Below are 21,524 nucleotides of genomic sequence, written 5' to 3'. Positions count from 1 at the left end.
GCTGGAGTGGGTTGAATTGGGTTGGATTGGGGTGGATTACACTGAGGTGAGGTGGATTGAATTGGTGTGGGATGAATTGGAGTGGGGTTGACTAGAGTGGGGTGGATAAGAATGCAGTGTATCGGATTAGGGTGAGCTGAGTGGATTGGAGTGAGGTGGATTGGCTTGAGTGGGGTAGATTGGAATAAGTGGGGTGGATTATGGTGACATGGGGTGGATTGGATAGTGGTGGGGTTGATTAGATTGGGTGTAGTGGATTGTGGTGGAGTGGATTGGATTAGTAGGGTGTACTGGATTGAGGTGGGATAGAGTAAGGTGGTTTGGAGTGGGATGGACTGGAGTAGGATGGATTAAAGTGGATTGTTTTGGGTGGATTGGATTGGAGAGAGGTGGAATGGGTAGCTGCGGACTTTATTGTAGTGGATTGGACTGGATTGGATAGGATGGGGTGGATTGGAGTGGTGTGGGATGGATTGGAGTTGGGTGGGTTCAGCTGGAGTGGGATTAATTGGACTAGAGTGGGGTGGATTGGAATGAAGTAGGGTGGATTTGACTGGATTGGACTGGGGTGAGGTGAGGTGTATTGGACTGGAATGGGGTGAATTGGTATGGAGTGAAATGGATTGGGTCGAGTGAGGTGAGGTGGATTGGAGTGACGCGATTGTTTTGGATTGGAATGGGTTGTTAGGGATTGGAGTGAGGCAGGCTGCTTTGAATTAAAGTAGGGCAGATTGGGAGGACGGGGACTGCACTGTGACCGAGTGATGGAAAGGTATATACATACATACGGCCTTACCCACTGGCTTTCATCATTCTGTCAAGTGAAATATGTGCCTTACATCACTGTGTGGGTGGTGAGCATCTCTTTTCCTGCCCATATTGTACACTAATTGTGATCTGCTTTCCTTCCATGTGTTATTGTTGTGCAAAAAATATAAATAAAGGTTTTTTTTTTAAAGTGGGGCTGACTGCAGTGTGGAAGACTGAAATGGATTGGAGTGGGGCAGATTGGAGTGGGGAAGATTGTTCTGGATTGGAGTGAGGCAGATTGTTTTGGATTTGAGTGGGGCAGACTGGAGTAGAGCTGATTGTTTTGGATTGGAGTGGGGTAGACTGTTTTGGATTAAAGTGGGGCGGATTGGAGCTGGCACAGATTGGAGTGGGGCAGATTGTATTAGGGTGGATTGGGGTGGAGTGGGGTGTGGTGGACTGAACTAGAATGAGTTGTGGATTGGGTGAAGTGGAGTGGGGAGATTAGAGTGGAATAGATTGGGGTGGGATGGGGTGGATTGGGTTAGATTGCGGTGGATTACATTTAGGTGAGGTGGATTCGATTGTTGTGAGGTGAATTGGACTGGAATAGGGTGGACTGGAGGGGGTGGATCAGATTGGGATGTGGTGGAGCTGAGTGGCCTGGGTGAGGTGGTTTGGATTGAGTGGGGTAGATTGGATTGAGTGGGGTGGGTTAGGGTCTGGTGGGGTGGATTAGATGTGGTAGATTTGAGTGGAATGGATTGTGGTGGATCGGAGTGGGGTTGATTGGATTGGTGAGGTGTACTGGATTGAGGTGGGGTAGAGTAAGGTGGTTTGTAGTAGGGTGGATTAATGTGGACTGGATTGGACTGTAATGGGGTGGATTAGAGTGGATTGCATTGGAGTGGGGTGGATTGGGTGGCTGTGGAATTGATTGGAGTGAATTGGATGGGTTGGATTGGAGTGGGCTGGGTTTGACTGGAATGGGGTGAATTGGACAAGAGTGGGGTGGGTTGGCCTGGGGTGGATTTGACTATAGTGAATTGGGGTGGAGTGGGTTGGACTGGGGTAAAATGTTTTGGATTGGAGTGGTGTAAATTGGTCTGAGCTGGATTGGGGTGGATTATATTGGTGTGAGGTGGATTAGATTGGTGTGGGGGTGAACTGGATTGGAGTGGGGTGGATTGTGGTCAATTGGAGTGGGTGAATTGGGATTGCGTGAGGTGGATCGGATTGGGTGAGGAGAGGTGGATTGGAGTGGGTTGTTTGGGATTGGAGTGGGTCAGTTTGCTTTGGAGAAAAGTAGGCCAGATTAGGGGGATGGTGACTGCACTGTGACCAACTGATGGAAAGGTGTAAATATACATATGGCCTTACCCACTGACGTTCGTTATTCTGTCAAATAAAATATGGACCTTACATCACTGTACAGGTGGAGAGCATCTCGTTTCCTGCCCATATTGTACCCTAATTGTGATATGCTTTGCTGCCATGTGTTCTTGTCATTCAAAAATTATAAATAAAGATGTTAAAGTGGGGCAAACTGGAGTGGGACAGAATGAAATGGATTGGAGTGGGGCAGGTTGTTTTTAGATTGAAGTGAGGCAGACTGGAGTGGGGTAGATTGTTCTGGCTTGGAGTGAGGCAGATTGGAGTGGGGGATTGTTTGGGATTGGAGTGGGGCATATTATTTTGGATTGGAGTGAGGCAGACTGTAGTGAGGCATATTGTTTTGGATTGGAGTGGTGCGGTTTGGAGTAGGACAAATTATTTTGGAATGGAGTAGGGCAGACTGTTTTGGATTGGAGTGGGGCAGATTGTATTAGGATAGGTTGGAGTGAGGTGGATTAGAATGGAGTGAGATGGACTGAACTGGGATGGGTTGGGTGGATTGGGGTAGAGTGGGGTGGATTGGAGTGGCATAGATTGGGCGGGATGGAGTGGAATGAAACAGGGTTGGGTGGATTGGGGTGGTCTGGAGGGGGTGGATTGGATTGATTTTGCGTGGGTTGGATTGGGGTGGATTACACAGAGGGGAAGTGGATTGGAATGGTGTGTGGTAAATTGGACTGGAGTGAGGTGGATTGTAGTGGGGCAGATTGTTTTGGATTGGAGTGCACCAGATTGCAGTGGAATAGATTGCTTTGGATTGGGGCGGATTGGAGTGGGCAGATTGTTTTGGATAGGAGTGGGACAGCGTGGAGCAGGGTAGATGGGAGTGGGGCATATTGTTTTAGATTGGTGCAAATTGTTTTTGATTAGAGTGTGGTGAATTGGAGTGGGGCAGATTAGGTTTGGGTGGAGTGGGGTAGGTTGAATTGGGGTGAGTAGGGTGGATTGGTGTGGATTGTAGTGGGGCCGATTGTAGTGGGTGGATTGAAGTGTTAAAGCATAATTTCAGAAATGGAACAGGATAAAGAAACAATGTCGCTTGAACAAGTTGTCATCTTTTGAGAAGAGTGCCCACAGGGAAAACCAGAAGAAAACATGAGTGGCAAGTGAGAAATGACAATTTGGCATAATAAAAGAAAGTTAAGTTTAAAAATTTAAACTTTGCAATTTTGTTTGTCCTGCTGGGCAAATGTTTGTCAGTCACAAGTCTTTTATTTACTGGGCACTAGAAGTTAGAAAGAACAAAATAGTACCTCAATCAAGTCGGGAGCAACGGACGGGAACTAATTAAGTTGAATCAATCAGTGCTTGGTCCGTGCTCCACACTGAGGAACGGAAATGATGCCAGGCATGCCTTGATGAATTACGAGGCTGTAAAGAAGAGTGCCACGCAACTCATCAAATGGTGAGCGACAGGCGGGCCCCACGCCCTTAACTGTATGCAACAAACTCTTCCAAGGGAGATACATGCTCTAGCGCATGCACTCACAGGCTCGACCCTAAAAATAGAGAAACTTTTAATAAATAAATAAATAAAATGACAACAACTTCAGGATTTCTCTTTTTCTTGAAGAGGAATGCACTCTGATTTTAGCCATGGGTCCAGGACCAAGGAAGGCACTCCTTGGGATCAGGGACACCCCACTAGCAGGGCTCAGGCATATCTAGTTGCAGGTCCAGTTGCAAACGGTCAGCTGGGCCTTTACAGGAAGGCCTTTGGAGTTTTTTTGTGTCTCAGGAGGTCAGCCAACTCATCCCTGGATTCACTGAGGTTAGCCTGTGATGAAGGGAGCAGGTCCAGTCTTCTTTCTCAGAGACCAACCTAGGCCTCAACAGTAGGGCAGTCCTCTTAAGGCAAGACAGTCCTTCTTCTGTAATGTCAAAAGGGCCCAGGAGTGTGCTGGAGAATGGCTCAGGAAGTCCAATATTTATACCTGGTGTCGACCTTTGTGAGGGAAAGCGGGGGACAACACTGTCCTACCCCAAATCTGGAAATGTCTTCCCTTCCCCTGTCAAGGTTCCAAGAAATCTGGGGTGACAAAAAGCTGGTGTTGGTGTTCTTTATGTGTTGTGAGGGCAAGCTCTTTGAAGTGTAAGGGAGGCAAGGCACAGCTCTTTCCCAGCCATCTTGGCAGGATGGCCCATCCTATTAACACCTAAGACCCTTTTCTGTCACTGTCTGTCCGGAATACACATACCCCAACAGCAGAGCCATTCAAAGTCTTTGATACAGGATGTTGGCAGAACGCACACGATTAGGACAACAATTGCCAACTTTCTAAAAAAGCCATTTTCAGAATTGTGACTTAAAATCAGTCTTTATGCACCCTGCCCAATTAGCCTATAGGTATATGTATTAAAAACAAAAGTTTAGGCCTGGCAAAATATATTCATTTTTCCAGGTCGAAAACAGTTTAAAACTGCACTACAGGCTATAGTGGCAGCCCTGAAACATGTTTTAAAGGGCTACTTTAGTGACTGACCGAAGGGGTGCTGAAGGCCCACTAGTAGCAATTAATTTACAGGCCCAAGGTACATGCAGTACTACTTTACTTGGGACTTGCCGGTAATTTAAAACAATGGTATTTTGAGAGCTCCATTGTAGACAATGAAGTGGCACAGGGCTTGTAGTGGCTGGTGTATGCCTTATGCTCCAATAATACAATGGTTGTCTTTCTGTTTTTCCCTTTTTAATTAAGAGCATTCTATCCTTAGTGGGTGGAATGTGCTAATAGCCTTTCTGCCTCAGGCTGTACCAGTTGTTAAAGGCCATCTCCCTCGTTATGATCCCTCACCTGCAGCTCAGGCTTATAACTCAGGTTCAGAGCCTTTCAAAACTGGTATAGCCCTCAGCAGTGGGCTATAAGGCTATATTAGACGTGCCAATTAGGTGTAAGCCAAGTCTACCTTAATTGAAGGAGAGAGCACAAGCATTTAGCACTGGTTAATCAATCAATCAATCAAGGATCTATAGAGCACACTAATCACCCGTTAGGGTCTCAAGGCGCTGTGGGGTGGGGAGGGGGCTACTGAGGTCTTGGGTCTGGCGAAGGTGGAGCGGTAGGGAGTTCCAGGTCTTGGCTGCTAGGTGAGAGAAGGATCTTCCTCCGGCGGTGGTGCGGCGGATGCGGGGGATGGAGGCGAGGCTGGCGGAGCGAAGATTGCGCGTGGGGGTGTAGAAGGTGAGTCTGTCGTTTAGGTAGGCTGGGCCTGTTTCGTGGAGGGCCTTGTGTGCTCATTTTGCTTGTTTATACACATGCAGGAGGTTCTTCTGTGTCGTTTCTTTTTGAATTTTGCAACGTAGTGATGTCTCATAATTTTATTATACGTTGGATTTCTTGGGGTTTTTATATACATTGCTCATTTCCTTTGGTTATAAGCCTGAGGCTGGTTTTTGCTTGGAGTTTGTTTTTGAACTTTGCTTTTTGCAATGCTCCGATCCAGTTCTTATATAGTTTTCATCTGATTTATGTATCAGCTCACCGACCCGCACACGTTTTTTCGCCTCAGAGATAACTCGTGCCCAGGCGCATTGCTTCTCACAGGAACTCTGGGCGCTTTCTTATCAGCTTAACCCGCAGCCCGGGCAGGGGGGGTGTTACGGTACCTTTAAACGCACGGAGGCCACTGGCTGGTGGAGCGGGGAGGTATGAGTTTGATCAGAGAAGCACTTCCTGGTACACTTACCTAAAGCGCAGCAGCACTTCTGGGTACGCTTACTTAAAGCCAGCCAGCCATCTTACGCTGTGTGCCACTATGTCAGCAGCACTTCCGGGTAAACACGTTTAAAGCGCAGCAGCACTTCTGGGCATTTAACGCGTAAGGTGCTTCGTGGGCAAGACTGCAGTGTAGTCACCGGCAGTGGGGAATGAGGGCATGCTCGTATACCGCGCATAGGCACAAGCCTGTGACACCACCACAGTGTAAGTCATATGAGTCACTGAGGCACGCGCGGGGTTTCTTCTGCGGTTTGTGAAGAGCATGCTGAGGGTATGCTTGTTCCTACAGGGGCAGTTTTTCACAGTGTAATTAGACTGTTCAGTTGACGTTACCTTTTAATTGACCTCATTTCATAAAGGGAGCCTGTATCACGTTCAGACATAAGAGTTAATTTGCGGCATGCAACGTTTTTGGCACTTAATCGGGCTCATTAATGTCACTTTTAAATTTGTCGCTGTTTATTTTGGTTATTTAGGTTGCATGCAGTGCACATAGTGCGGGGAGTGTTAGACGGTGAGTACAGGATCATAAATGCATGTGGTAGTTGTGTGTCATTTCCATGGTTCACACCAGGGTTTTGTGGGTAGGGTTCTGGGAGGGACTTAGCATAGTCACTGGCAATACCTTTTGTCTTAAGAATTCCCTGAAACCCGATGTGCATTGGGAAGCAGCAAGGATATTTTATTGGATATTTATTGGAATGCCGGTGGATTATTTTCAGTTAAACTAGGAACAAAAATTATTTTGGTGTACAAGACTTTTGTATATGAGGCAACTATTCTGAATTAAATTCAGTAAACGAGTTAATAATGTCACACTAAAAGTCATCAGATGAACATTCCTTTACGATTAATGAAGACCCTTGAGGGGTGAAGGTTAAGTGCTCCTGTGCGCTGACATGGGGAATTCCCATCAGCACTGTATTTTGTATGGTGGTTCCAGAAGTGGATGGGAGGCTCAGGCTGCAAAGTCAACAAATAGTGATTAACATTGGGTGATGTACAAGGAGCATGAGACTGGGACATTGATAATTTCTAAACAAGTTAAAACAGCAGGTTCTCAAAACACAAGGACTCTTAACTGTCTAAGGAGTAGCATTGAGAACAGGGGTGACAGCTGCATGATGTAGTGTTCTGTTGACATTCTGCCTGTCTTCTCTATGCTTCTTTTATAAGTAGCTGCTGAGGAAAATGATGCATAAGGTTAGCCTCTAGTCATGCGATAAATGTTGGTGACAATGGAGCCTTATAGCTATTGGTTTCTGTGTACTGGACATGACCTGAGGAGCTCAAGGGGGTTATCAGATCCACTAGTCACCATATGATAAATTCTGGAGAAACATGAGAGGAGGGTTCATTTTCTGAGGCTGGACAGGACAGCAACAGCAGATGGAGAACATTAAAGCCAGCAGTGACTATCGGAGACTGGAGGGTGCAGTGGGCTTGGGAAAAACAATAGAAACTGTGTTCACCTTACAAGACCGAGAGGGTGGGAAGCGGCTCAGAAAGACATTGCAAACAGTGGTCACTATGTGATATCAGAAGGGCCGGGTGGAGCTCAGAGAAACATTGCAACCTGTGGTCAGTATGTGATATCAGAAGGGGCGGGTGGAGCTCTGAGATGCATTGCAACTTATTTGGTATCAGTGGGGGCAAGTTCAGCCCAGAGAGATATTCCAGCAAGTGATGCCTTTGTGCGACTGCAGAGAGTGAGAGGAGGTCGAAAGGGCATCATGTGATCAGATAGCAGCAACATGAGATCAAGGATTGCTGTGGGAGACCTGACAGAGCAGGCAGTGCATGGAGAACATTAGAGCCAGCAGTTGCTAACTGAGACTAGAGAATGCACTCTCCCGCTGAGGCTGGAGGGGACAGGGGACTCGGTGAGAACAATAGAGGTAATTATCCCTATTTAAGACTGGAGGAGTGGCTAAGGGGAGCGAGGAGCTGAGAGAGACAATGCAGCCAGTGGTGACTTAGTGGGCTTGGCGAGGACAGGAGGAGCTCAGGGGGAACCTTGGAGGCAGTGGTCACCTGCTGAGACTGGTGAGGATTGGGATAGGTTGCGGAGAGCTCAAGATTAAAATTAGAGCCAGTGATCATGGTGGGAGACTGGGACTAGATAGAAGGAGCTTATGAGGAACATTAGAGCCAGTGGTCAGGCTCGAGGTTGTGGGATCCCTGTGGGAGGCTGTGTGTGCCAGTGATACTGGAGAAAGTGTGAGATCTGTGGGGGAACATAAGAGCCAGTGATCACCATCTGAAATTGGAGAGGGTGTGTAATGCCCTAGAGCAGTGGTCTCTAAACTTTTTAATGCCTCACCCCCCCCAGTTGAAAAATAAAAATCATTGCGCCCCCTCAGAATTTTTCACAATTATTTTATAAAGCTGGCAATGTTTAAATATGTCTGGACTTATTTAAACATTGCAGTTAAGTACTGTTACCTTTTTAAAAACGCAATAACCTGTTTCTGCATAAAACAAAGCCCTGTTATCTGTATATTGCTTCTTTTGGCCAGAGCCTGGCACGTCCCCCTCTCCCCTCCCCGGGATAATTTGAGGCTCCCCTAGGATGGCCCGCCCCCCCAGTTTGAAGACCCCTGCCCTAGAGGGATATGTTTAATGCAAGGGTTTGTGAATCCTTGGAAAAACGTCTAATGAATGTATTCGTACAACCTGTAACAGAAATGGTAAGAGAGATGTGCATGCAAGAGTAAAGCGGGAGACCTCTTAAGAAGCAGACAGCACCAGGGCCAACTCAAGGGGCAAAGAATTTACTATTTGCAAACTATTTCTACTAATCTGTTTTTATTTTATCTAAACACTATCCTTCTTTTGTACTTTAAACACATTTACTTCCTTAACTAAGTCAGTATCATAACCATTATTATGAAACAAATTGTTTCTAGATGTATAAATTATCTATATGGAAAGGCAATCATATTTATGTCCTTTGTTTTGTTTTAGAAGTAGGGCCTGATTTAGATCTCAGCAGATGGAATTCTCAGCCACAAATGTGTCCGCCATACTGCAATCTCCTTAGGATATAATAGGATTGTAATACGGCGGACAGGATAACCATCACATTTGTGATGGAGTATTCTCCTACACCAAGATCTAAATCAGATCCTTAGTGTACGCCTCAGGAGTCACACTTAGTGGGCCTGGTCCGATAATAGGTCCTCCTCCTTTCATTCTAAAGTGCACAGCACCTTAGTGTGTCAGTGACTTCACTGCTTTGTAAGACTTGTTTTCCGGTGTTGTTGTGCTGCCCATCACTCTATTGGGTATTTACTGAAATAATTTACTTCTATATATTAGTTTATTACTCCGGCCCCCACAACTGCTCTCTTTTCTTCCTCTGTATCTCTGTAGTTATCTGTGGGCTGCATGTGGTACATAAAAATGCGACATGAGGGCATAATAATAAATAGGGTAGGATGTATCAGTAGGTATTTATTGAACACAAGACCCCTCATTCTCGTGGTACTGTAATGTATGAAATAGCAAAAGATAGGAATAGTTGCTTTAATTGAGACCTAACCCTTTTATGTCTTGGCAGATTCACTGAGCAACAAGCTTGAATATCACCAAATAGTAAGTGGCACATGGTTGCTAGATATGAACCTCCTAACTACTTCATATAGTGGAGGGATGGGATCAGAGTAGCCACACATTACTATGTATGCTAACTCTAGTTCTTATACTGTGATCCATAGTCTATTGTTACATTGCTTCAACCCCTGTTTATTTTCCTCTGCCCTTGTTCTGTTGAGAGTTGTGTTTCTTTCAGTCCTTTTTGGCAATTGGGTGAAGGTCTGAAAGACTCACTCTCCTTCATGATCCATCAATATTTAGTGCTGTTTGTTCCACCAGTTGCTTTAAGTAAAGAAGTTTGACTTGTGATAATGTTTTACTTCATACATCCATACTTAATTTGTCATTTATGTGTATTTTCGATTTTGCCTTATGTGTGTTTTTGATTTTGCCTTTGACTTGTGATAATGTTTTACTTCATACATCCATACTTAATTTGTCACTTATGTCTATTTTTGATTTTGCCTTATAGTTGTGGAAATTAACTTTTAACTCATTCAAAATGTGTTTTTGTCACCCCAACAGGTGAAGCAAATACAGCATGAAGGGAAAATGGATCAAACATTAAAGTGTTTCAAATAAATTGTGTATAACAATAAGTTTTAAAATGTTTGAGATAAATGCAGCTTCCCATGGCAGCAATAATGTCTCAAGTATGTGTTTGCGGACACAAAGCCTCCCAACTACAAAACAAGTTCTAGGATTGTTGCTGTGTCAGAAGAGCTTCCAGTAGATGTGATCTCAGTTACCTGCGAATACTGCACTCTGGAGCAGCAATATATGCCTAATGAATATGAAAGCATTTAACTTTTAAACTAGTCTATATTATACAGAGATGAACGACCACACTAATGAACTAAAGCATTCCTTGAAAAATTTATCATAAATGTTTTAAAGCACGGCATTTTAAATGCCTTACTTTCGGCACATCAGAAAGCTGATATTGGCAAAGGATCATGTCCATATATTGAATCTAATGAGGAAGTGTTGAAAAAGAGGTAATGGTTTTAATTCAACGGTCACATAATGGAGAGGCCTTATTCATATTTTTCATGTGACAAAACTTTTTTTTTTTTTTAAGTCTTTCTATACAAACAACAGGCCGGACACAGAGTGGGAAATCCATATCCATTTTCTGAATGTGCCAAGGATTTCTTCCTAAAGTAGTACTGTACGTTTTGTGAGAAATTATATGAATGCACTGAATGTACAAGACATTAAGGCTAAAAGAAAATCTAATGCAACATCAGGAACTTCACAGTGGTGAGAAACCATATAAATGTACTGAATGCAACAAGGCTGTTATTACAAAGGAAAAGGAAAACCTAATGAATCATCATAAACTCCACACTGGAGAGAAACAGTGTGATTGTGCTGAATATGACAAGGTGTTAATTAGAAACGGCAACCTAATGCAACAGCAGAAAATCCTCACAGGAGACAAACCACATGAATGTGAGAAAGCATTCATTACAACGGGACAGTTAATACAACATCAGAAAGTCCATGCAGGAGAGAAACCATATATGTGTACTGAATGTGACGAGGCATTCATTACAAACCAAGATCTAATGCAACATCAGAATGTCCACACGGAGAAGAAACCATATGAATGTACTGAATACGACAAGCCATCCTTTACTAAGAGAAATCTAATATTCCAACAAAAATTCCCTGCTAGTAACAAATCATATGAATTCTCTGAATGTGATAAGTTATTTAGACTGAAGGAACATCTAACGCAAACTCAAAAACTCCACACGGGTGAGAAACCATATGAATGTACTGAATGCAACAAAGCCTACTCTAGAAAGGGTCAACTAGTCGAACTCCAGAAAGTCCACACTGGGGAGAAACCATATGAATGTATTGAATGTGACAAGGCATTCATTACAAAGAGGCGGTTAACACAACCTCAGGAAGTCCATACAGGAGAGAAACCATATAAATGTACTGATCGTGACATGTCATTCTTAACTACTAGAAACTCAATAATCCATCAGAAAGTCCACACTCAGGAGAAGCACTATGAATGTGCTGAAGGTGACCAGGCTTTCATTAGAAAGAAACAGCTTGTGCACCACCAAAAAGCCCACACGGGGGAGAAAGCATATGAATGTACTGAATGCAACAAGTCGTTCTTTACTAATCGAAATCTAATACGCCATCAGAAAGTCCACGCTGGGAAGAAACCCTATGAATGTAGTGAATGTGATAAAGCTTTCATTATAAAGGCACGGTTAATGCAACATCAGAAAGTCCACACAGGAGAGAAAACATATAAATGTACTGAATGTGACAAGGCATTCATTGCGAAGCAAAACTTAATGCATCATCAGAAACTCCACACTGGCGAAAAACCATATAAATGTACTGAATGTGACAAGGCTTACATTAGAAAGGAACAGCTATCACACCACCAAAAAGTCCATACTGGTGAGAAGACATATTACTGTAGTGAATGTGATAAAGCGTTTAGTAGAAAGGGATATCTAATTCGACATCAGAAAGCCCACACTGGCGAGAAACCATATGAATGTGCTGAATGTGGCAAGGCATTCATTAGAAAGGACACCTTAGCTGTTCATCAGAAACTCCACACTACAGAAAAACCATATGAATGTACTGAATGTGATAAGGTTTTCAGCTTAAAGGGACATCTAATGCGACATCAGAAACTCCACACTGGTGAGAAACCATATAACTGTACTGAATGTAACAAGGCCTACATTACAAGTAACCAGCTAACCCAGCATCTGAAAGCCCACACTGGGGAGAAACCATATGAATGCACTGAATGTGACAAGGCCTACAGTAGAAAGGATCGACTTGAGCGACACCAGAAAGTCCACACTGGTGAGAAACCATATGAATGTATTGAATGTGACAAGGCATTCATTACAAAGGGAGAGTTAACGCAACACCTGAAAGTCCACACAGGGGAGAAACCATATGAATGCACTGAATGTGACAGGGCGTTTATGACAAACAAAGATCTAATGCGACATCAGAGTGTCCACACAGGGGAGAAACCTTTTAAATGTAGTGAATGCAACAAGTCATTCTTTACTAATGGAACCCTAATACTCCACCAGAAAGTCCACACTGAGGAGATACGATATGAATGCAGTGAATGTGATATGGTGTTAAGTACAAAAGGAAGCCTAATCCAACATTGGAAAATCCACACTGGGGAGAAACCATTTCAATGTACTGAATGTGCGAAAGCATTCATTACAAAGAAACAGGTAACAGAGCATCAAAAAACCCACACCAGGGAGAAACCATTTGAGTGCACTGAATGTGACAAAGCATTTACTACAAAGCAAAACCTAATGAATCATCAGAAACTCCACACTGGCGAGAAACCATTTGAATGCACTGAATGTGACAAGGCGTTTATTACAAAACAAGATCTAATACGACACCAGAGAATCCACACAGGAGAGAAACCTTATAAATGTACTGAATGCGAGAAGACATTTTTTTCAAAGAAAGGGCTAGTATACCATGAGAAAGTGCACACTGGGGAAAAACCTTATGAATGCACTGAATGTGACAAGGCGTATGTTGAAAGGGGAGAATTAGCACGACACCAGAAAATCCACACAGGGGCAAAACCTTATCAATGTACTCAATGTGAGAAGGCATTCTTTTCAAAGGGAGGACTATTCTACCATGAGAAAGTCCACACTGGGGAAAAACCTTATGAATGCACTGAATGTGACAAGGCATATGTTGGAAGGGGACAACTAGTGCAACACCAAAGAAGCCACACGGGGGAAAAACCCTATAAATGTGCTGAATGTGGCAAAGCATTTACTAGAAGTGACGGTCTAATAATACATCAGACACTGCACATTGGTTTAAGATCACATAAATGTACTGAATGTGATAAGGCGTTTAAGACAAAACAAGTGCTGTTGAGACACCAGAAAATCCACAAGGGGAAAAACCATTCAAATGCACGTAATGTAACTGGGCATGCATGACAAAGAGCGATCTTATGGAACATCAGAAAATACACATGGGAAAAACCATATGAATGTACTGAATGCAAGAAAGACTTTCACTATAATTGGCTCTCTAAAGATACAGATGCAGTGCATACAGGTCTAAAACCACATAAATGTACTGAGTCCATGAGGCTCTCGGTACAAGGGGAGCTCAAGAAACGCTAAAGAATTGAAACAGGGATAAAACTATATAAATGTACTGAATGTGATAAGGCATTTAGCAGAAAGGAAAGCCTAATGCAACATCAGAAATGCACACAGGAGAAGTTATAATGTTGTACTGAATGTGGCAAGGCATCCATTGAATGAGTGTTTGAATGCGACATCAGAGAGTCCCCACTGGAGACAAAGCATATAGATGTACTGAGCCTGACTAAGCTTTTACTACAGGGGGCATTTAATGCATCATCTGGATATCAGGCTTAAGAATCAAGTTCAAGTCAGGATTACACATTTCACAAAATTAAACTTATAGGCTATAGGCACTGTCTTCAGGCAAAAAGAAAGATGAAAACTTAGTCAACTCTCAAGTTTGTTTTGAGTACTTTCACATAGCAGTTGTTGTTGAAGGTCTTTACCAAATCTCATGAAGGGTAAATGCCGCCATACAGTATGAATGAAAGAAAAATAAAATCACATACAGGCTGCATGTAGCCCTTGATGAAAATATGCCCATTCGGCCTGTGCTCTAATGTTGGTGATAGCGGTAGATTTAAAACGTTTAGAAATGGTAACATTATAACTGTAAGAAAGTAAATCTTTTATAACTGTAAATAAATCTGTTATTGTTCTGTAACTAAAACCATACAGATCGAAATTGCAGAAATGTAATTGCAAAAAGTTAATATAAAATGTAAATAGCAGCCCCATCCGAGGAGTCCCCGACAATATTTGTTCTTTACCAAAAACCTTATGAAATATTCTAGGCCTGGGGAGCTTTTCTCCTATCGGCTGTTGAATACACGGATCCGGCTAGGACCCACATTAGTAAAGCAATGTGATTAATCCTGACTGTAGCATCTAAAAGTCTTACAGCCTCTATTACAAGCCTCTAGTCTGAGGGCTGAAAAAAACAACAAGGGAGCAGGGTGAGTGTGGTGTCTTGCATCCTGCCTGAAATCTTAAACTTTACCAAGCTCTACATTCTGTTGTAGAATGTTACAATTGAAAAAGACTGCAGGGGTTGAGGCTGAGCTGGAGATGCACAGGGGTGGATGGAGTTTCTCTTTTATTGAAACTCCTTAATGCTACATTTGTGAATATTCATACCATCAGTTCATCTTTGACATGTGCCTATGACTGAACTACTCGCCAAAAGAGTAAGCGAAACTATAACATCTCAAGGCACAGTGCCATTGCCTGCTTCACCTTGTCGGGATGTTATTTTCATATCCACTTCTAACTGGTGTATGCTGTGCCCTGCATATTTATTTTGCACAGAACCCCATTACTTTCTTACATTTTGCTTAAAACTGCTTAGTTACCTGTGCCACTGACTTTTCAACCAATTTTAAGACTAGTTCCATTGTTCGTCCCAAGTTAAAGTAATAGTTTTTATTTGCTTTGCTATTTCCACCTTCTTCTTGTCATCATTGAAATTGGCTTGAGATTTACAATTGCATTGACTTTTGGCCTTCCCAAGCACTAACTGGTTGTTGTTGTGCAAAACACAGCCACTTTGCATTTCATTAACCATACATGCCTTTATTTTTTCCCTTGTGTTGTAACATCAGAATAAACCTTCCACTGCGTATTTCATATCATGTGCCAGCATTGCTGTGCTCCGGCACATTTCTCTTAACATTGCTGTGCAACAAAATGCATCTGCCACATCCAAGGGAACTCTCTAAGTTGCACTCCTCATCCTGCACCTGTGTTTCTGGACTACTGCTTATTTCTCCAGTCATTTCAATGCTTCACTGGTAATATGGAGGGACTTATCTTTATTGATGGTATTAGCTTCTTCTCCTACTACCATTGTTTAATCACTCTGGCTAGATCAGCATCTTCACGTTAGCAGCACGTGCTTCCCCCAATGTTGATACGAGGCTTCATCTCTCAGCTTGTCATGGGTTCCTTTTTAGCGCATAGACTGTGCACTTTTAGCTCTAGGACTGTGGCATGTGCCCTTTTACTTATATGCACACTTCTATTATATTTTAGCACAGCTTGCTTTTTAGCAAGGTTGTTTTGATATTCTAATTGGCTGCCTTTCTGCAAAATCATTGTTGTTAGTTTCTTTGCACAACATTTCGCTACGTACCCTGCTCAAGGTTATCATTGCACACAATACATTTATTTTGGTATTGCCAGTCTAAGAGTTACAGAGTCAGCCTTCTCACCATAGACATATTATCACATCAGGCCTGTTCTCAGAAGACATCACGTTTTGTTATATAAACACCACACAAGCCGAACATTAGAGGGGACATGCCAGCCAGGGACATCTTACGCTGTGTGCCACTTTGTCAACAGCTTTGCTGATCTTGGACTTCTATTTTCAGCCAGCTGGGAGGATTTCCAGCAGACCAAAAGGCAGACCCCTGCTTTTCTTCAGGTATGGGATTAGGGGCTTCTTCTATGGACTAGTATGGGCAGAAGGACTAACGCTGCAGTGCTCTCATATTAGGTGCTAGAAGTGTAGGTAGGAATTTTCAGACTAATGACTATGCCAGGATGTTGGAACTGTTTATATGTTATACTCTAATGGTCACCATCATTACTGTGTTATGTTTCATCTGTCTTGTAATTACAGCTCTTGTCTTTTGCCATAGATTGCAGTTTCTTAAATAAATTTAATGAAACTTATACTGCATTTGTCTGCCTTCACATGTGTGAGACTTGTGCAAATGAGAGAAAGATGTATGATCTGTTCCACTACGACTTTCCCGAGGAGTCAGAATGTCATGTTTTTAGGCTGCCACAAATCACCTTTAATTTTTAGTTCTGATGGATTCATCTACCTGTGGATTTTTCACCTTTTGAATACCCCCAGTGCACCAGCAGTGGCCAGAAATTTTCCTCTCCAGCTCTCCTCATTGACGAGGACATCACAATGGCACGGCTCTGCATGCGACTCCGTCTGACATCATCGAATCCATAGGAAATCCTCACCGGCTTGCTGACGGCGGTTCCGTTTTTTACACAACAATTTTTATCCAACCTCTCTGTGTGGTTGCACTGTTACAAGGGAATTTTATTCTCTGTGTCTTGTTAGGCGACAGTGTTTTCGCCTAAGAAGTCGTGCTCCAAACCTTGATGAGAATGTGGAGGTCAGATGTCGGTTACAGACCCGCACGAAGATTGCCTTTGGTGCCTTAGTTCGGATCACACCGTCAGGAGCTGCACTTCGTGTCAGAGCTTGAATCCCAAGGCTCTTAAGTAGAGAGAGGTGAAATTGTTCTTGGCTAAAGCTAAGGACAAGAGAGGCCATAATAGATCACAGCCTCGAGCGGAGTCGTCGTTTCCTAGATCCTTGAGGTTGCACAAGAAGAGACAACGCCATAGTTCACGGCATCAGTCATCTTGAGAAGCCAGTCCTCGGCCTCTGTCTCCTGCTTCGAAGTCCCGGCGTCAATCAACTTGGGAAGTGAGTCCTACTCTGTCTCCTCTTCTTTCTAAGTCACCTGAAGTTTCCCCGGCGCCGTCTTTGGTAGAGATCCCGGTGTCATCTACGACTCTGATAGCAGTCCTCTCCTGTTACTCCACCCAAGCAGGAGACTAAAGAGCAGGCAGCAGGTCATGTTCAGCCTTCCCAGCAAGAGCAAGAATATTCACCTTTCCAGCTCCAGGGACAGACCAACACATTTTTAAAATGCTATGTATAGCATTTTTAATAGGGCAATGACCCCCCCCCTCTGGTGTTCCAGCTGGCCCCACAGGTCCATTGTATTTCTCCCTGTGAGGTTTCCCGGCGCAGTATATGCAGACTTCATTCCTGTCTTTTATGCTTGCAGCTCCGCATCCCTGGCCTTTAACGGCACTGAGGAAGACACCTTTGCCAACTGATGTTCGGCAAGATTTGTCGGCACCGGTGGTGCCGGTACTGATGTTAGAGATCACATCCGATGTTTAGTCACTCAACTCGTGCTCTGCAGGTTTCAGGGTCTAAATTACTGGTGCCGACACATTCTTCACATCACCGACCATCCTCCTCCACACACTCCGAGCCCCAAGCAGACAATGGAGCCGGAACACAGAGGAACAGCTCTCCAACACCCTCAGCAAGCATCCCCTGCCCCCCCAACGCAGACACCAACATCCCAGCATGGAACTTCCACCAATGGATCTCTGAATGCGCGATCACCCTAGCACCTCTCCGTAAGACCTCAGCATAACACCACCACATGAAGGCCAGCTGGTTCTCCCCCACACTCCAGGTGCACCTGCTGATAGCTAGAGAAAGGATGGAGGACAGCAAGTCCCCGGAAGACTTCCAGGCCTTCAAAGCAGCCATCAAATCCCACCACCACCTCATAACAGTCACCAGGAAAGCCGCCCTGCAGGACCGTATCAGACCACAAAAGAGCTCTTCACTGTGGTCAAAGAGTTTGCCAATCCCCAATCAGAAACGGCAAACATCCCTCAAGACCTCTGTGACAGGCTAGCCAACTTCTTCCACTGAAAATCAGACACATACGAGAGCTTCAGATCCTAAGACCCTTTGAACCCTCCAACAACCCCCCAGATCCAACCCACTGAACCACCACAGACCCTGCACTGCTAGACTACCCTCACCACAGACGAGACCAGCACCATCATGAGCAGTATCCACACTAGAGCCCCTAAGGACCCCCTGACCACACCACATTTTCAACAAGGCCAACACATCCTCAACTGCTCCATAGAGACATTCACCTTCCCAAAGGACTGGAAGCACGCAGAGACCCGCTTGCTCTTGAAGACACCCACAGCTGACCCCCAGGACCTCAAGAATTACCACCCCATCTTTCTTCTGCCATTCCCAGCCAAAGTCATTAAAAAGACCATCAACGATCAGCTCCGTAAGTACATCGAGGACAACCACATACTGGACACCTCCCAATCAGGCTTCAGGAACAATCATAGCATGGAGCCCCCCCTCCTCGCTGCCACAGATGACATCCGCTTGCTCCTCAACCATGGCCATATAGCAGCCTTCATCCTACTGGACCTATCGCTGCCTTCGACCTGGTCTCACACCTCACCCTCTGCTGCAGGCTTCATGCAGCTGGCATCCGCGGAAAGACTCTACAATGGATACGCTCTTTCCTGTCTTGCATTCATCATCTTGGACTATGGGCAGAACATCCTCTCCTAGGCTGACGATACCCAGCTGATTCCTCTCACTGACCAAAAACCTCACTACTGCCAAGAAGAATTTCCACAACTGGATAGCAGCCGTCGCTACCTGGATGAAGGACAGCTGCCTCAAGCTCAACTCCGACAAGACCGAGATCCTCATCCTGGGAGAATCCACATCAGCCTGAGATGACTCATGGTGGCCATCGACCCTCGGCACCCTCCACCCAATCAAACCACGCACGCAAACTCAGCTTTGTCGTGAACTCATCGCTCACCATGACCCGCCAAGTCAGCTCAGACTTGTCCTCCTGCTTTCACACACTCCGACTTTTCTGGAAGATCTACAAATGGATCCCAAAGGACTGCTGCAAAACAGTAACCCATGCCCTGGTTACCAGCAGACTCGACTATGGCAACGCCCTCTATGCCGGTACCACCCAGAAGAACCTGAAGAAATTGCAGTACATTTAAAACACCCCTGCCGAACTCATCCATAGACATTCCCCACCGCAAACATATCTCAACCACCTAAGAGACCCCATTGATAAAAGAATTAACTTCAAGCTCCTTGTCCACGCTTACAAGGCCCTCTACGACCTAGGACCTGTCTACCTCAACCACTTCTTCACCTCCTACTCCCCCACCAGACCTCTCTGCTTCACTCAACTGGCACTAGCCATCGTACCCTGCAAACAGAAGGCCTCAGCGGGTGGAAGATCCTTCACCTACCTCGCGGCTAAGAGCTGGAACACCCTTCCTCTGCACCTCAGGCAGTCATCATGGCTGACTCAATCCAGGAAGGAGCTTAAAACCTGGCTCTTCAACTGAATCTTAGAGGACTAACCCCTCTAGTGCCTTGAGACCCATACGGGTGAATAGTTGCGCTTTATAAACCTTGATTTTTTTTCAATTTTTTTATTTTTATTTGTTCATCATGCCTCAGTGGGATTAAAATTTCTTAACATACCTCATGGGTGCACCATTTGAGCCTTTGCATAGTTGCCCGTTGAGGCTCCTTATGATAAAAACTGTTTTTCTAGTGGCAATTATGTCAGCACTTTTCATGCCAACAAAGTGGTTCTGAGAACCAAGGCGGCTTTCCTGTCAAAGGTAGTGATTCCTTTTCATTTAGGGCTGTCCATCACCCTTTCGTCCTTTTACTCTCCTCCCCATCCCTCTAAGGAGGAGGAAAGGCTGCATTGTCTGGATCCGAGGAAAGCGTTCATCTTCTACATGGATAGGACCAGTGAGTTTAGAACAGACAATCAGCTTTTCATCGGCTGTGTAGGCAAAATAATGGGCAAAGCCGTCCACAAAGAAGCATTGTCAAGGTAGGTCATCCTTTGCATCAAAATATGTTATGCTTTGGCAAAGAAAGAATGTCCTGAGGGTATGAGAGTTCTTTCGACCAGAGCTAAGTCTACTACATCGGCCTTGGCTAGAGGTGTACATTTGCAAAGCAGTGACTTGGGCTTCCCTCCACACTTTTGTGAAGCATTATTGCTTGTCTCAGAAGTGAGGAGGGACGTCCATTTTGCCCATTCAATGCTATAGCAATTCTTGGTATAAACAGATGGACACCCACCTCCGAGTGCGGGCTGCTTTGGGACTCTACTCAAAAGGTGAGGAATCCACAGGTAGATGCATCCATCAGAAGAACAAGTTACTGACCTTTGGTAACACTTTTTCTGGTGGATACAGTTTATACCTGTGCATTCCTCACTGACTCATCCTGGCATTTATTGCCTAATCCTGCCATTTTATTAATATCGTATAACTTACCTGATATTATTGAAGATGACAACATATCACCAAGTTCAAAGTAATTTGAAGTGGCTATTAGGAAATTTGATAACCATTTTTATCTAAGATTTCTACTATCCTTGAACACTATCCTTTTAGTGTAAGGGAACATGGAGAAAATTAGCCTTTTATTCTAATTTTGGGATAACACTTTGTAGTGATGACACTCACACCATTTCCGTTTTCAAGTGTAACAGAGACCATTGGGGAGCAACAGCGGGGTACAGTCACAGTCTCTAAGAAACTCTTTGTTGCTTCTCAAATACACTCACATTCCGATCTAGATCTGTGTGACTTCACAGTCCCAGTGTTCTAAGATTGGATTGGAATAAGCATTGAACGTTAGAGTATTCCTTCTCCTTCTTACAAAAAAACAAAATTATGGCCTAAAATAAATTCTTAGAAATATAAAAGGAAACTGGATTAAAAAGAAAATGAACAACAAATGGTAGCTTAACTTCATGTTACATTACAATGTGCTCACTATAATATCATATCTATCGATATCTTACAGTAGGTTTTATAACCCTAGTACGTAAATATTCACAGTAGTATAGTTGTCTTCATGAAAATAAATTTCCTGGAGTGGCAATTCTGCATAGAACACACCATCGGAAAGCCAATTTGAAAAGTATAAAAGCATGCATGTGATGGCAATGACACTGCAGGGTAAATTTGTCAAAAATGCAATAAATGTCTTCTAGAATTATTAATGATACCTGATGGGCAACACTCGCCGTCGATTGCTTCTGCGGACCAATCCATCACTACTAACCAACCCATCGATGTAGGTCATATCATTATCATCATCAACTTTATTTTGATCTGTCATGAGACTTGAATCAGTATTGTTCACTTTTACTACTTTTTCAGCGTTCCACCAATTACAATTGTTGATCCTAACTGCATTTCCGCAAACTTTATCAATAACAAATGGTTCCGAAAATGTCATTTCTCCTTT

At 43.9% G+C, this 21,524-nt stretch overlaps 1 protein-coding gene across 3 annotated transcripts in view; it reads left to right on the top strand.

Moving 5' to 3' along the window:
• LOC138295295 (zinc finger protein 850-like) overlaps nt 1–16,285 on the top strand; it is a 46,924-nt gene extending 30,639 nt beyond the window's left edge. Inside the window, exons 2-4 of one of the 3 annotated variants that reach the window (XM_069233501.1) lie at nt 6,341–6,378; nt 9,427–9,461; nt 9,987–16,285. In XM_069233501.1, the coding sequence (XP_069089602.1) occupies nt 10,667–13,453 (2,787 nt within the window). In that variant the 5' untranslated portion in view covers nt 6,341–6,378; nt 9,427–9,461; nt 9,987–10,666 and the 3' untranslated portion in view covers nt 13,454–16,285. The remainder of the gene's footprint in view (nt 1–6,340; nt 6,379–9,426; nt 9,462–9,986) is intronic. The other 2 variants (XM_069233500.1, XM_069233499.1) reach the window with 2 other exon arrangements.
• Nucleotides 16,286–21,524: the final 5,239 nt, after the last annotated feature.

Source organism: Pleurodeles waltl, chromosome 5, assembly GCF_031143425.1.
Source record: "Pleurodeles waltl isolate 20211129_DDA chromosome 5, aPleWal1.hap1.20221129, whole genome shotgun sequence".
Lineage (NCBI taxonomy): Eukaryota > Metazoa > Chordata > Amphibia > Caudata > Salamandridae > Pleurodeles > Pleurodeles waltl.
Note: the sequence above shows the minus strand (reverse complement) of the source record. Positions and strands in the feature narration are given on the sequence as shown.